The sequence below is a fragment of the Schistocerca nitens genome, chromosome 9 (genome assembly GCF_023898315.1).
Source record: "Schistocerca nitens isolate TAMUIC-IGC-003100 chromosome 9, iqSchNite1.1, whole genome shotgun sequence".
Lineage (NCBI taxonomy): Eukaryota > Metazoa > Arthropoda > Insecta > Orthoptera > Acrididae > Schistocerca > Schistocerca nitens.
The window spans coordinates 423,407,613-423,423,538 of record NC_064622.1 but is presented as its reverse complement, the minus strand read 5'-3'; the positions used below and the strand labels follow the sequence as shown (position 1 = coordinate 423,423,538).

Sequence of the window (15,926 nt, the reverse complement as noted above, 5' to 3'; positions counted from 1 at the left end):
CACCTGGTCCTACTCCACCCAACAAGCCACCTTCCTAGATGTTGAGCTCCACCTTAGAGATGCCTGCATCGGAACCTCCAACTATATCAAACCTACTAATGACCAGCAATACCTCCGCTTCGACAGCTGCCACCCATTCCATACCTAGAAGTCCCTTCCGTACAGCCTAGCCACTCGTGGTCATCACATCTGCAATGACGAGCAGTCCCTCTAAAAATATATGGAGGGTCTCACTGAAGCCTTCACTCCCATCCTTGTACAAAGACAAATCTCCCATGTCTTAACTTTCCAGTCTCCCACCACCTCACAAAGTCCCACAGTCCGGCCACAGAGGAGCATTCCCCTCATAACTCAGTACCATCCGGGACAGGAGCAACTGAATTACCTTGTCCGCCAGGGTTTCGATGACCTCTCATCATGTCCTAAAATGAGAAATGTCGTACCCACTATCCTTCCCAACCCTCCTACCGTGGTATTCTGCCGTCCACCGAACCTACAGAATATACCTGTCCATCCTTACACAACCCCTGCTCCCAATCCCTTATCTCATGGTTCATACCCCTGTAGTAGACCTAATTACAAGACTTGTCCCATACATCCTCCTACCACCACCGACTCCAGTCCGGTCACTAACATTACCTATCACTTCAAAGACAGGGCTACCTGTGAAACCAGTCGTGTGATCTACAAGCTAAGCTGCAACCACTGTGCTGCATTCTATGTAGGCATGACAACCAACAAGCTGTCTGTCAGCATGAACGACCACCAAAAAACTGTGGCCAAAAAACAAGTGGACCACCCTGTAGCTGAAAACGCTGCCAAATATGATACCCCTCATCTCAATGACAGCTTCACAGCATGTGCCATATGGATCCTTCCCACCAGCTCCAGCTTTTCTGAATTGCGCAGGTGGGAACTTTTCCTGCAATACATCCTACACTCCCGTAACCTTCATAGCCGTTTCCATTCCGGCACTGCACAACCGTCACTTCATCGCCACACCCAGTCTTTTAATTTCTTTCTTCCTTATTCTCTCCTTTCCGCTACTTACCCCCTCCGCACCACTCTCCTACCCTCCGTCTAAACTGCAACAATTCACTGTCCGCCACTCCCACCATACTATCCCTCCCCCTCCCCCTCCCCGCCCCAGCCTCCTCCTTACCCCCGCCCAGTCGTCACTCCCATCATGCACTGGTGCTGCTGATCGCAGTTTAGTTTCAGCTCTCTGAGACTGCTGAAAGCTATGACTGTGTGAACTTTTTATTGTGCCTATCGCCACTCAGCATCTCCGCTATATGGTGAGTAGCAAGTTTCCTTCTCTTGTATTGTTACATTCCATCCTGGATTTTCCATAGTTCACTAAATAACTCACTAAGATCATGTATAATGCTCGCACTGGCTACGACATACACAACAGAGCACTCAGAACACTACTGAATAGTCGATGGCTTCAGAGAATGCATGATGTATATGTGCAGAACAACCCTTAACTCTACCGCGTTTTTTAATCCCACTGCAGCAGAAAATTTACAGTTAATGAATATTATAGTCTTGTAACTACAATTCATAAAACAAAACCAATATTACAGCAAAGAAAAACAATAACAAAACTTAGTTTATAATGGAAACGTCAAAGCACAACAACTATTAATAGTGACAAGAACATTCTCCCTGCTCTTTTAAGACACTAAACTGCCTTGTCAACTGGAACCAAATTAATTGGGAAAACATAATGAAATTTTTCTCTCACCTGCATTCTGAATAGGAAATTTAATGAGCTTTGTTCCTTCCGGCAAAGTTGGTCGCTGTAGTTGTAAATATTGCTTCTTTTGTTTAGTATATTTCCTTCTTTCTGTCCAGGACCTAAAAAAATGAAGATTTTAAGAAATAGTGATTCAGTTTTGTGCCACATATTTTAAGAAAAATAATAATTTTAAATGGTAATCATTTTCTGAGATTCAATAGAGTTTTGTAACTGCAACTAGAAACTGTATTCTACCCTCAATGTTTCAGCAGAGTGCACACCAGCATACAGAATACATTTTACCTATATCAATAGTTGGCCTTCTGGTCAATGCACCAAAGTCTTCTATAGGCGGAGATGATACTAAAGATGCTACACAATATTTGTTGAAAAACTGGATTACTAGTTTATGTTATCAAACAAGGGAAAATCCTGGTTAAATGACAATAACATTATGAATTATGATAGGCAGCTACTCACCTCACAGAGGAGGCAATGAGAAGCAGAAGGCAGATTTAAAAGTAGGCTGTAGGATATTATCCAGCTATTGGACAAAGTCCTCTATCAGATGAAGGAAAAAAAAAAAAAAAAAAAAAAAAAAAAAAAACACACACACACACACACTTGGCCACTATCATCTCTGAACGCTATGGCTACTCTGGGCTGGGAAGATACCTTGCCTGGGATAGGGTGGGTAGTGGGGCTACAGAAAAAGCATGGTGGTGGAAGATGAAGGATAACACAGCAGGAGTGTTTGTGGTGGTGGGGATGCTGTAGTGCTTCCTGTGAGAGTGTGCGGTGTGTGCCAAGAGTTTGGCGAGGAACAAGGATTAGCGAAGATTGAGGCAGGAGGGTTATGGGAACAAAGGATATGTTGCAGAGAGAGTTCCAAATGCATAGTTCAGAGAAGCTAGGAGCATTGAGAAGAATCCAAATGCCATGGGTTGAGAGGCTGTCACTGAAATCAAGCAAACAGTGTTGTATGACATGCTCAACAGCTTACTGTTCCACATATTTCTTGGACACAGTGAGGGAGTTACCATACCTTTCAGACAAAGTAATTCTTCTGCAGTAGAAAACACATGCACACATTCACACAAGCAAAACTTACACACATGTGGACACTGACTCAGGGTGTTCGAGCCCAATTGTTCTTTTGCATGTATATGAACCATGGGAGCAGAAATAGAATTAGGACAGGCAACAATATTATGTAGATTGGGTGGTTGAATCACAGATGGAGGAGGAAACTGAGTAAGGCAGGGTTTAGTATCGGTTTTGGGATGAGTTTGATTGGTAGGGTTGGTGAGGACTGGGAGAAGGAGAGAAAATCTTTACAAGCACAGCAACAGGTGAGGTATTTGCATAGGACTGATACTTCTACAGGATTAGAGCTTTTGATGGCCAGGTTCATAACTGTGTTGCAGATTTGTTTAGGCTCCTTCAAGGCCACAACTCACGAGATTAATTAAATGTCTGTGCCACAGTAACTGAAACACACACATGCAAGACTAAGTGGTCTTGCAACTTACAGGGCCTTCTCTTATGTTTTTAGTACCACTCATTTGAGTATTATATAGTATGTTCCAATAAAATGGTCATTCTTGCTGTAGTCTTCAGTACAAAGTCTTCATGCAGCTGTCCACACTTGTCTATCCTATGCAAGCCTCTTCATCTCTGCATAACTACTGAAACCTACGTATATTTGAACCTGCTTATTGTATTCATGCCTTCATTTTAATTTCTTGATGCCTCAGGAAGTGTCCTACCAACCGATCCCTTCTTTTAGTCAAGTTGTGCCATAAATTTCTTTTTTACTCAGTTTATTTCAGTGCTTCCCCATCAGTTACTTGATCTATTCATTCAATTTTCAGCATTCTTCTGTAGCACAACATCCAAAAAAACTTACAATTATTTTTGCAGAACTCCTTATCATCCACATTTCACTTCTGTACAACACTACATTCTATACAAAAACCTTCAGAAAAGACTTCCTAACACTTAAATTTATATTAGATGTTAGCAAATCCATCTCTTGCAAAAATAATTTTTGTACTGTAGCCAGTCTACAATTTATATCGTCTCTGCTTTGGCCATCACCAGTTATTTTTTGGTCCAACTACTAAACTATTTTACTGCTTTTAGTGTCTCATTTCCTAATCTAATTCCTCCAGCATCATCTGATTTAACTCAGGTACATTCCATGACCCTTGTTTTGCTTTTGTTGTTGTTCATCTTATAACCTCTTTTCAAGATGCTTTGTATTCCATTCAAAAGTTCTTCCAAGTCGTTTGCTGTGTGTGACAGAATGGTAACATCAGCTAACTTCAAAGTCTTTATTTCTTCTCCCTGAACTCTAATTCTGTCTCCAATTTTTTTCTTGGTTTCTTTTGCTGCTTGTTCATTATATAGATTGAACAACATGGGGGAGCTGCTACAACCCTGTCTCACTCCCTCCTCAACTTGACTCTTTGTAGTCTGGTTTCTGCACAAATTGTGGGTAACCATGCACTATGTATGTTATTATCCTACATCCCCAAGATGTTCGAAGAGTGTATGCCAGTCAACATTGTCAATGTCTACAAATGCTATAACTAGGTTTGCCTTTCTGTAGTATATCTTCTAATAAAAGCTGTAGGGTCAATATGATCTTGTGGGTTGCTATGTTTCTCCTGAATGCTAAATGATCTTCCTCCATGTTGGTTTCTATTAGTTTTTCAATTTTTATGTAAATGATTTGGTTACTCAATGCAAATGTGCCTATACATCTGTATTTACACTTCCTAAGAATTTGTTCACACTATAGCAGAAAGCATATTGTGAGCAAGCATTATTTCAACATCGCCACCCTATAAAGAAAACCCTCACTCTCACTTTTTTTGTCTTCTGTCGACAGTTTGTGGTTGTAAAGAATGACTGTTTCAGATTGGATGTGAAAAACCTACACATAATTGGAAAGAAGTGACTCTAAAGTTTTGATTACCACTGATAGTGGCAGAAATGATTGCTACAGAGCTTGTGTCAACAGACAGCTATTTCACATCAGTTGTGGGCAAGATGGCTACCAAATAGCAAAAGGTTTTCTTTCTTCTTGAGTATGGAATAAGTAAATTGACAATTTCTGTGCAGAGGGCCTTTTGTCTCTGATTTAGCACTGAAGTACCAACTAAGACTATGGCCACACAATTATATTTTTCACACACATTTGTACCTGAATTTATGCAACACACGGGACTTTGTCAGTGCTGGCCACACAAGTACTTTTCTTACACAGCATGAAACCCAGGGAAATCACATCAGTAGTGTGGCAGTGCAATATGTAGTAACATTTACCATGCACTCTTATTGTTAGTATCAACTGTGAGCTGAAATTCATTAAATAAGAACGCCATCCTCACATAGTGTGCTGCCATAGTTATCCAGTGGTATCAGGTAATCTATAAAAAGTGCCATTTTTAACTAACAATGCTGCACGTCACCCATGGAAAAACATCACAACAACTGGCGTAAAACACAGAAAATTCACTTGAAAATAAGAATTTCCTAAAAAGTGTCATGCAAAATATAAATGAAAATAAGATCCAAAGGGCTTCACAAATCAAATCAAATTGTACAGGTATCTAGGGATTGGAACATCAATGTGTTCTCTACATTTTGAGTTTCTTCTTGGCAGATCTACAACTGCACGCATAATTAGATGCACAGCATGTCCATTTGGCAGATGCTAAAAAAGGAATATAAATGAAACCACCAACCACGGAAGATTGAAAAAATATCAGTGATCAGTATAAGAAGACAAGAAATGTCTCTCACGGTGTGTGATCCATTGATGGAAGACATATAAGAATCATTAAACCATGGAGATCAGGCAGTAACTACTAAAACTACAGAAAGTACTTTTCTATTGTACTAATGACCATAACAGACTATAATCATCATTTCAGATTCACAGACGCAGGGGAATTTAGTCATCAGAGAGATTGTACTGTATTCAAAGCAGTTGGGTAAAATGCTTACAATCAAACTTTAAATTTGCCAGGTAGAGCACCACTACTTCCAAATGATGCTTGTGGACTGAAAAGTCATTACGTGTATGTGGCTGCTGAGACTTTTACAATGAGTGACAACATTATGAGACCATGTGCCGCAAAAGCTTCACTAATAAACAAAAAGTCTTTAACTACAGGCTGTCACAAGCATGGCATTATGTAGAATGTCTATTTCACTTTTTATCTAATAAATGGATAATTTTCCATTGTCCAATCACTGTTAATGTGGATGTCGTGGATGCTGTTATACAAATATGTTGGGCACTTTATGATTTTGTGAGACATGACAGCTGCAATTCCGATGAAGACTGATATCCATAATGGAAAGTATTCCAGAACTTGGGGCAAAAGGAATTAATAGTGGCATCAGAGAATATTTGCTGATTACGTCTGTTCCCTGAAGGATATGTACCACAATAAGATCATTATGCTAACATCCTCACTGCAAAAACTGGGTTGTTGACATTTTATTCATGAATACTTTTCAGTTTACACTGTTTATAAATATTAATGAAATATTTACTGTCAGTGCACACCAAGATTTGGTTTCTGTTTGTGATTCATTCCATCCCAGTTTTCTCCCCAAATGGCTGCTGAAACTGCTCATCATGATTCTGTCTTTTTATCTCTATTGTTGTACTCTTCATCCTGCGTGTTGTAAAGCCATGGGTGTTTCTGCAGTTCCATAATCACTACTTTGCTGTCCAGATGCTCCATTTTGACACTTTATAAGATACAATAAGATGGCTACAATGGCCGTAACGCAAGACTAGTATAGTGTGTCTGCAAACTGAGCAGCAAGCTTCTGAGTCCCCAGCCCTCTACCCAGCTATGTCATAAGTAGCTATACATAGTTATACTGGCTTTTACCGAGCAGGTTTGTCAAATCAGCGGTGACACATTGTGCAGACACAGCTTGAGAATGTTAATTTTTGTCTAGACGCATTACACTATACAAAATACAGTAATCACTAACTAAAGTAAATAACACAAAAAAAGCATACAAACAGAATTTAGGTAAACCACTGGCTGCTGCATGCACTGCTATATATGTAACAAATTCGTGGCCACCATTCTTTCTGGAGGGCTGTTTCCCCCCAGACAGATCATAAAAACATAATGCATTTCCCACTCGCATGGCCAGCACCCAATGTGTAAAACACGCAGAACAAATGGACTGGAGCATGTTTGTGCCAGTGACAACAGAAGTCTGCAGGTGCACAGCATGTGGAAACACATCATGTGGCCATCCCCATTCAACAGACAGTTGTCTATACTGTTGGCGTGATTTTCTGCACAAATGTGTGTGAAAATGTGGTTTAAGCAATTTCAACAAGCTGGATGTCTCTACAAAGGATGAAGTATGGGCTAGCAATGCATGCCAGATGACTATGTGAGATGAATGAAAAATGTTTTCTGCATAGTCCAAGTAAGTCAACCAACAGAGCTAGTAGAGAACTAGGCATACTTCAACCAACTGAATTGCGAGATTCGTGATGCTATTTGCTGTACAAGCAATTTGCACATAATCTTGTTGAAACAAATGGCAATGAGAAGCATGCTGAATTTTGTGGAGACATTGTCAGAAATGTGTATGATGAAGCATTTCTCATATGTTTAATTTGTTGTGCCGAAGAAATATTTCAGTTTGGTTGCAAGGGGAATAGACCGAATGTTCGCATATGGGGTCTGCAAAATCCCTGTGAAATACTGCAGCATGATAGAGACTCAGCAAAGGCAAACATGTTTTGTGACTTATAGCAAAACAAAGTTTACACAGCATTCTTTTTTTCAGAGAGAATTGTTAGTGAAGTAATATACAGGAACATGTTGGGAAAATGGATTTTTCCGCAACTTACCCAAGACTCACCACACTTTATTTTCCAACAGGACAGAGCTCTTTTCATTGACAACTTGATGTTCAAGCATTCTTTAATCAACTCCTTCCTCAATGATAAATAGATGACATGGATAAAGAATACCCTGTCCTTATTCCCTGGTCACTGAGATCTCATGATTTCGGGCAACATGCCTTTTTCTTATAGGGCTTTGTAAAAGAGGCACCTTATGTTCCAACTCTGGTCAACTAAAGGAATCATTACACAGCTGTAGTGAGTTCAATAATATAAAAAGTGATCCTTCACAGAAGTGAATCATACAGTTGCCATTCAGCAGGAAGAGGAACACAGAACATTTATAAACTTTTTTTTATATAAACTTTAAAACTTACTGTTAAGAACTGTCTCAGGTTTGTTTACATCAGGAGAGAGCATCACAGAAATGCTGAAAATCATGAATTGGTAGACACCAATTACACCATGAAGCCTTCTCACAAAATTTCAAGAACCAGTATCAAGTGAAAAATCTGGACACTGAAGGGTTTGAAAAAATGCATTGGTCTGATGAGTGCCGTGGATCTGGAGAAAACGACTCAGAAATTTGGTGTTCAAGTTGGTAGAGGGAGGAAACGAATTGATATGATGTCAGTGGAAGCAATGGGCACAGCAATGCAGAAGGAGACAAGTAGTGGTGTGCAAACCTGTAGTGCATGAAGAATTGCCTAAACATTGGACATACCTAAGAACACAGTGCATAGAATCATATGAAACATCCTTCTTTGCTATCCATACAAAATTAGCCATGTGCAAGAGTTGCTTCCTGTTGGCCTACCAGCAAGAGAGACCTTTGCTTTAGAATTTCTTGTTCATATGGAAGTAGACTATGATTGGCTGTGGAAGATTTTGTGGACAGACGAAGCCCACTTCCAGTTGACAGGATATGTCAATACACAGAATTGTCTAATATGGGCAATGGAAAAACCACACACAAATCAACCAGTACCACTTCATCCTGAAAAGGTCACTATGTGGTGCAGGTTTACAGCATCATTTATCATAAGGCCATATTTTTTCGAAGAGGCAGGTGCTACCGGTCCTGTTACCTGTACCGTTACTGGAAAGCACTGTGAGTGTCTTTTACATAAGAATGTCGTTCCAGCTCTCCAACAGTGTGATTGTGTGGATGCTATCATTTTCATGCAAGATGGCGCACCTCCGCACATTGAAAATCCAGTTAAGCAGCTCCTGAAGTGCTATTTTGGAAATGCTAGAATTATCTGCCGCCATTTCCCTACAGCCTGGCAGTCCCGATCACCTGATTAATCCCTGTGACTTCTTGCCATGGGACAATCTGAAAGATGTTGTGTTCAGTGTTCTGATTGAAAACTTAGCTGCTGCATTGAAGGCACGCATTGCACAACACATTCTGAACATGACCCCAGATACGTTTCGATCAATTGTGGAACATGCTGTTTCTCAATTTCAACTTGTTGCAGAAAACAGTGGGCAGCATAATGAACGTGTTTTGCACCAGTCACACAGAAATTAATAATCTGATTTGATTTTCGTTGCTGCCTTTTTCCTTGGTTTTTTTGTCTCAGAACAATTAAAAACTGATGTGAGAGATGCTTTACATGCAGTTTTTGGCCTCAGGACAATTGAAAACTGATGTGAGTGATGTGTTTTATGTGGTTTTTGGCCTCAGAACAATTAAAAACTGATTTTTCCCATCCGATGTGATATGACCTTGCTGTGGTGATGGGCTTACATAACTAACAGTATCACACCTGTACACCTATGCACACTAATTCAGTTTGTTTAGCATCAAACATACACCTTAGGCATTGTATGATTCATTTGTCATTTGCAGTCTACCACCATTAAATTATGATGCTTACAGTGCCATTTATTGCTACATTTTGAAACTATCTATTTTTTTACTGCCATACGTTTTCCACCTTCTCTGATAATATTCCATTCCAATTAGATGTCATTCTGACCAGTGGTGCTATTTCTACAGTGGTTTGAAAGTTTAACTTTAATTATAATCACCGGAGAGAAATAATACAATGCCACAAATGGTTCAAATGGCTCTGAGCACTAGGGGACTCAACTGCTGAGGTCATCAGTCCCCTAGAACTTAGAACTACTTAAACCTAACCAACCTAAGGACATCACACACAGCCATGTCCGAGGCAGGATTCGAACCTGCAACCGTAGCGGTCGCGGGGTTCCAGACTGTAGCGCCTAGAACCGTTCGGCCACCCCAGCCGGCTACGATGCCATACATTTTCACAGCAGAGCACAGCACAGGATTTTCTTCATACAAGTTAGTTTTAACAAAATGCCTGTAAACTGTTGTTTAACAAAATGCCTGTACACTGTTGTTTAACAAAATGCCTGTACACTGTTGTTTAACAAAATGCCTGTACACTGTTGTTTAACAAAATGCCTGTACACTGTTGTTTAACAAAATGCCTGTACACTGTTGTTTAACAAAATGCAGCCCATTGCACCTGAACATCTGCTATAGCACTGTGTGAAAGTTTAAAGTAAACTCGTTTTAGAAAGTATCACTATTGCAAATCACACCTTGCCAATTTCTCACAGAATATACTGCAAACTGTGGATGAAGGGCAACAGGCAGATTACATTTTTCTAGATTTCTGGAAAGTGTTTTAGGTGGAATAGGTTCACAGATGTGTGAGTAGCTCGACGACTTTGTAATATAGAACCCAGTAAGTTGTTCTCGACTGCGAGGGTTCATCACAGACAAGGGTATCTTCAGGAATGTCCCTGGGAAGTGTGATAGCACCATTATTAATCTCTATACACATAAATGTTTTGGCAAACAGGGTGGGCAGCAATCTGCAGTTGTTTACTGGTGATGCTGCAGTGTAAGGTACGGTGTCAAAGTTGAGCGACTGTAGGAAGACACAAGATGACTTAGACAAAATTTCTAGTTGGTGCGATGAATGACGGCTAGCTCTAAATGTAGAAAAATGTACGTTAATGCGGATGAGTAGGAAAAACAAACCTGTAATGTCCGAATACAACATTAGTAGTGTCCTGCTTGAACAGTCATGTTGTTTAAATATCTGGGCATTACATTGCAAAGCGATATGAAATGGAACGAGCATGTGAGAATTGTGGTAGGAAAGGTGAATGGTTGACATTGGCTTATTGGGAGAATTCTAAAAGAGTGTAAAGGAGACCACAAAACAGAGCACTAGTGTGACCTATTTTTGAATACTACTTGAGTGCTGGGGATCCATACCAGGTCAGATAAGATACTGAAGCAATTCAGAGGCAGGATGCTTGAGTTGCTTATAATAGGTTCAAACACCACACAAGCATTAAGGCAATTATCCAGGAACTCAAATGGGAGTCTCTGGCAGAAAGGCAACATTGTTTTTGAGAAACATTGTTGAGAAAATTAAGAGAACCGGCATTAAAAGCTGACTGCAGAATGATTCTGCTGCCTACAACAATGAAATGTGATTAAGGACCACGAAGATAAGATACAATACATTAGGGCTCTTATGGAGGTATACTGACAACTGTTTTTTCCTCCTCTATTTGCGACTGGAACAGGAAAGGAAATGATCAGAAGTGGTACAGGCTACCCTCCACCAGACACTGTACAATGAATTACGGAATATCGATGTACATGTAGACGTAGTAGAACTTTTTGGGAATTTTGAAAACAATGTTTCCTCTTTACGTGTTACACATATATTCATACATTAAAATATAGAACCCGTATCCGTCCGAATATTCATTACAGTACTATTTAAAAATTTGAAATAAATCAGTCAAGAACTGTTCGATGTCTTTAGTAACAAAGTTTCGCCTTTAGACATTACACATATATTTATATATTGTATACACTAAAAAACAGAGGCCGATGTTTGCCTGAATGTTACTCAGAGTATCATATAACAAATGAAGTAAGTTGGTCAAGAGCTTTTGGAGATTTTTGGTAGCGGATTTTAGCTGTAAGTTGTTACCAAAAATCTATAAAAGTTTGTGATCAATTTACTTATGATACTCTAATAAACATATAGACAGATGTATAATACTTTTTAAAAAAATATATGTGGTACATAAATCAAAGAATGTAAAATCCAGGATGGAATGTAACAATACCAGAGAAGGAAAGTTGCTACTCAACATATAGTGGAGATACTGAGTCGTGATAGGCACAACAAAAAGATTCACACAATTATAGCATTCGGCCATAAAAGCCTTTGTCAGCAGTAGACACACATACACATACACACAAACTCTTACGCGAACGCAACTTGCACACACATCTGCAGTCTCACAGAACTGAAAACACGCAGCAAGCAGCAGCACCAGTGCAAAACAGAGTGGTGACTGGGTGGGGGTAAGGAGGAGGCTGGGGCGGGGAGGGGGAGGGATAGTATGGTGGGAGTGGCGGATAGTGAAGTGATGCAGTTTAGACGGAGCGCAGGAGAGAAGGTGCGGAGGGGGGGAGAGGGTAAGTAGCAGAAAGGAGAGTAATAAAAAGAAGAAATTAAAAGACTGGGTGTGGCGGTGAAATGACAGCTGTGTAGTGCTGGAATGGGAACAGGGAGGGGGCTGGATGGGTGAGGACAGTGACTAACGAAGGTTGAGGCCAGGAGGGTTACGGGAGCATAGGATGTATTATCACATCACAGAAGATTAAAGATATAGCTGACTCAGTCGTCAACGTTGTTGGACTGCACTTGTCTGGTGTATATAGCATTCAGTGAGAGTGTGGGCTGTAGTACATTGTATGGGCACAACACTGGGTTAATGTCAAGATGGCCGCCGAGTAAGTGACGCCAGAAACCATTTCCAGAAAGTTAAGTGATTTAGACAGTAATATAATTTAATTTAACGCCGACAACAAATTAAATACGTGCATTAGTGTATCGTTTAGTCTTGCCGTTAAAGATTTGACTTTTCTTTGCGTATTTTTTCAGAAAACACGAAAAGATTGTAACTTTGCGAAGTCGCGCTTAGGCTTAAATTTTGTAAACGTGTTTGTTTCTTGTTTCACGGTAATTTAACTAGTTTCTCGGTAACAAATAAGTAAACTACCGTAAATAGCGTATAACTTCATTGTTTTAATACAGATTTCAGAAAAACAGCGTAACTTTATATCAGAAACTTGCCTATATACATTTGTTTATAGGCCTAATTCTCGTAACGTTTTTGGAGAATCAAAGTTAAAGTATCTCGTTTAATTGTCCTTTTTTTCATTCCATCGAGTGAAATATATAATAAATAGCGTATAGCTTCATTGTTTTAATACAGATCTCAGAAAAACAGCGGAATTTTAAATCAGAAACTTGCTTATATACATTTGTGAATAGGCTTAATTCTTGTAACGTCTTTTTTAATTTTCGGTAATTTAATTGATTTATTCTAGCTAAAGTATTATTTTTGCCATGAGTGAGAAGTGCCTGACTTGCCGTAGAATTGTTAGTTCCGGGGTTTCGTGTGATGGATGTAGTAGTTTTTTTCACTGGGGGGACTGCAGTGGCGTGGGTGTTGGGAAAGTGGATCAGGCTCATCAGTGGTTATGTAGGATTTGCAGCAGAGATAGGAAGATAGTGGAACAGGAGGGGAAAATTGCTGCCCTTCAGGCTGAGCTAGATCAGGCTAGGGAAGATCTGGACAGGTTAAGGAGGGAGAAGGGCAAAGAGAGGTGGGAAGTGGCAACAGGTAGCAGAAGGAACAGGCCTAGAACTAAGTCTGACAGTTTTGTGGTGAATGTCAAAAATAAGTTTGACCTGTTGCTTCAGTTAGAAACCGATGAGCCTCAAGCAGAGGTAGGTGTAGACAGGACACAACAAACTTTCAATAGGAAATTGAAAAAGAATGTAGGAAAATCATCGAAAAGGAAGAAAGTTTTGTTGTTAGGCAGTTCTCATGCCAGAGGTGTAGGCCAACTTCTGCAGGAGGAATTAGGACCAGAATACCAGGTCACAAATTTTTTCAAACCAAGTGCTAGTCTGGATCAGGTGACAGAGGATTTAGGTTCATTCTGTAAAGGATTTACCAGGGAAGACACCGTGGTTATTGTGGGAGGGCCAGGGAACAGCATCGACAGAGATCCTGGGTACAGTATAGAGTGTGACCTGGTAAAGATTGCGTCGGCATCAAGACACACCAATGTTGAATTTGTATCTGTCCTGAGACGCCATGACCGGCCTCATTTGAACTCTTCTGTTGGGAGAGTTAATTTGGAGTTGGAACGGCTGCTTCGGTCGGGTGCGGGGGCTCATATTGGTGTGGTTCCAGTTGATTATCTCAGTAGGTGGGACTAAACCAGGCACGGCCTACATCTCAACAGGAAAGGGAAGGGGAAACTGGCTGGGGTAATAGCAGGAAATTTAAGGGGGGGAGGCACTGCCATGAATGGTAAAATACCAGTGGTTACAGGTGTTGGAGCAGCACCTTTTTTAGGATAGGTAAGACAGAAAGATGTCAAGTTCTAAGAGAGGTCAGGATTAAAACAAATCTTCAGTTTAGGAAAGAAATTAAACAGCACAATTCTAGCACATTGGCTCACCAATCACAGCTGTCAATTATAAATTTTCACCAATCACCAGAAATTTTATCTCCACCAAGTTGTATCTCAGTCCTAGGTAATTGCATTGATGAATTAAAGTCACCCAACCCAGTTGACATAATCTGCCTCTCTGAACACCATGTGACCACTGGTATAGGAACTAGGCCTAAGCACAATGAGAAACTCAGACAGGAGAGTACTGCAAATGTTAGAATAAGGAAAGGTTCTCATAAAAGTATAATTAAAAATAATGTAAGTATATTTCACAAAATATTGGGAGTTTAAAGAATAAAGTAGATGAGCTTCTGGTTTGTTTAGAAGATTTAGAAGCTGAGAATGAAATAGATATACTATGACTGTCTGAGCACCACATTGTTACTGAAATGGATAAGGTAAACGTAAGTGGATATAAGCTCTCTGCACATGTGATGAGAGAAAATATGGAGAAAGGAGGAGTTGCCATATATGTCAAAAGTTATCATTGTGCAAAGAGTATAGAAACAAAAAAGTTTTGTGTAGAGAAACATATAGAAGCATGTGCCTGTGAGCTTAAATTAAAGAAAGGCACATTTATAATTGTAACTGTATATAGGTCCCCATCAGGAAATTTTCATCTATTTCTGAAAAATTTGGACTCCTTGTTGTGCTATCTGTCACACAGGGGGAAGCAAATTATTATTTGTGGGGACTTCAATGTAGATTCTCTGAAAGAGGGTAATAGGAAAAATGACCTTGAAGTATTACTCGGTTCTTTCAATTTGACACCCGTTATTGATTTTCCTACTCGGGTGGTAAAGGATAGCAGCTCACTGATAGATAACTTCTTTATAGACCAAGATAAGTTTAACCAGATAAATGCTCAGCCTGTTGAGAATGGTCTTTCTGATCATGGTGCACAGCTAGTTACAATATATGACATAGCTCCATTCAGCAATACTAAACAGTCCTCCAAAGTAGTACGTTCAGTCAATGATTTAACAATTGCAAATTTCAGGGAAAGCCTACAGCAGTTAGACTGGGATGAGGTGTACCGTGAACCTGATGCCAATTTAAAATATAATTTATGTCATGACATTTTTGTAAATGCATTTGAAAACTGCTTCCCCAAGAAAATAGTTAAATATACTCATAAGAAACCTTGTAACAAACCATGGCTTACTAAGGGTATAAAAATATCTTGTAACCGGAAAAGGGAAATGTATCTGACAGCAAGAAAGAGTAGTGACCCAGAAACTATCAAACATTATAAAAACTACTGTGTTATATTAAGAAAAGTTATTAAAAAATCCAGGAGTATGGGTATCATGTCTGAAATCAGCAACTCTGATGATAAAATTAAAACAATTTGGAATATTATTAAAAGAGAAACAGGTCAACCAAGAGCAGAGGAAGACAGTATTAACGTCAAATTGAATGAAAATTTTACGAACAAAAAGTCAGAAGTTGAAAATATTTTTAATAATCATTTCTAAATGTTGTGGATATAGTAGGATCCAGGTGTTCATTAGAAGATGCTAGGCTGTTAATGGAAGAGGCCATACCTATGCAATTTGATACAATTGAAATCTCACCCACTTCTCCCTCTGAAATTAGGAAAATAATAAACTTGCTTAAAAGCAAAAACTCACATGGAATTTATGGCATTTCCAGCAAAATACTAAAAGCTTGTTCTCAACAGATAAGTAAGATTCTCAGCCACCTGTGTAATAGCTCTCTGGAACAGGGCA

The 15,926-nt window shown here is 39.6% G+C and overlaps 1 protein-coding gene across 2 annotated transcripts in view; it reads right to left on the bottom strand.

Annotated features, from left to right (window-relative positions):
* LOC126203570 (microprocessor complex subunit DGCR8) overlaps positions 1-15,926 on the bottom strand; it is a 237,318-nt gene that overhangs the window by 86,929 nt on the left and 134,463 nt on the right. For both annotated transcript variants that reach the window (XM_049937896.1, XM_049937895.1), the window contains one exon: positions 1,751-1,863. In XM_049937896.1, the coding sequence (XP_049793853.1) occupies positions 1,751-1,863 (113 nt within the window). The remainder of the gene's footprint in view (positions 1-1,750; positions 1,864-15,926) is intronic.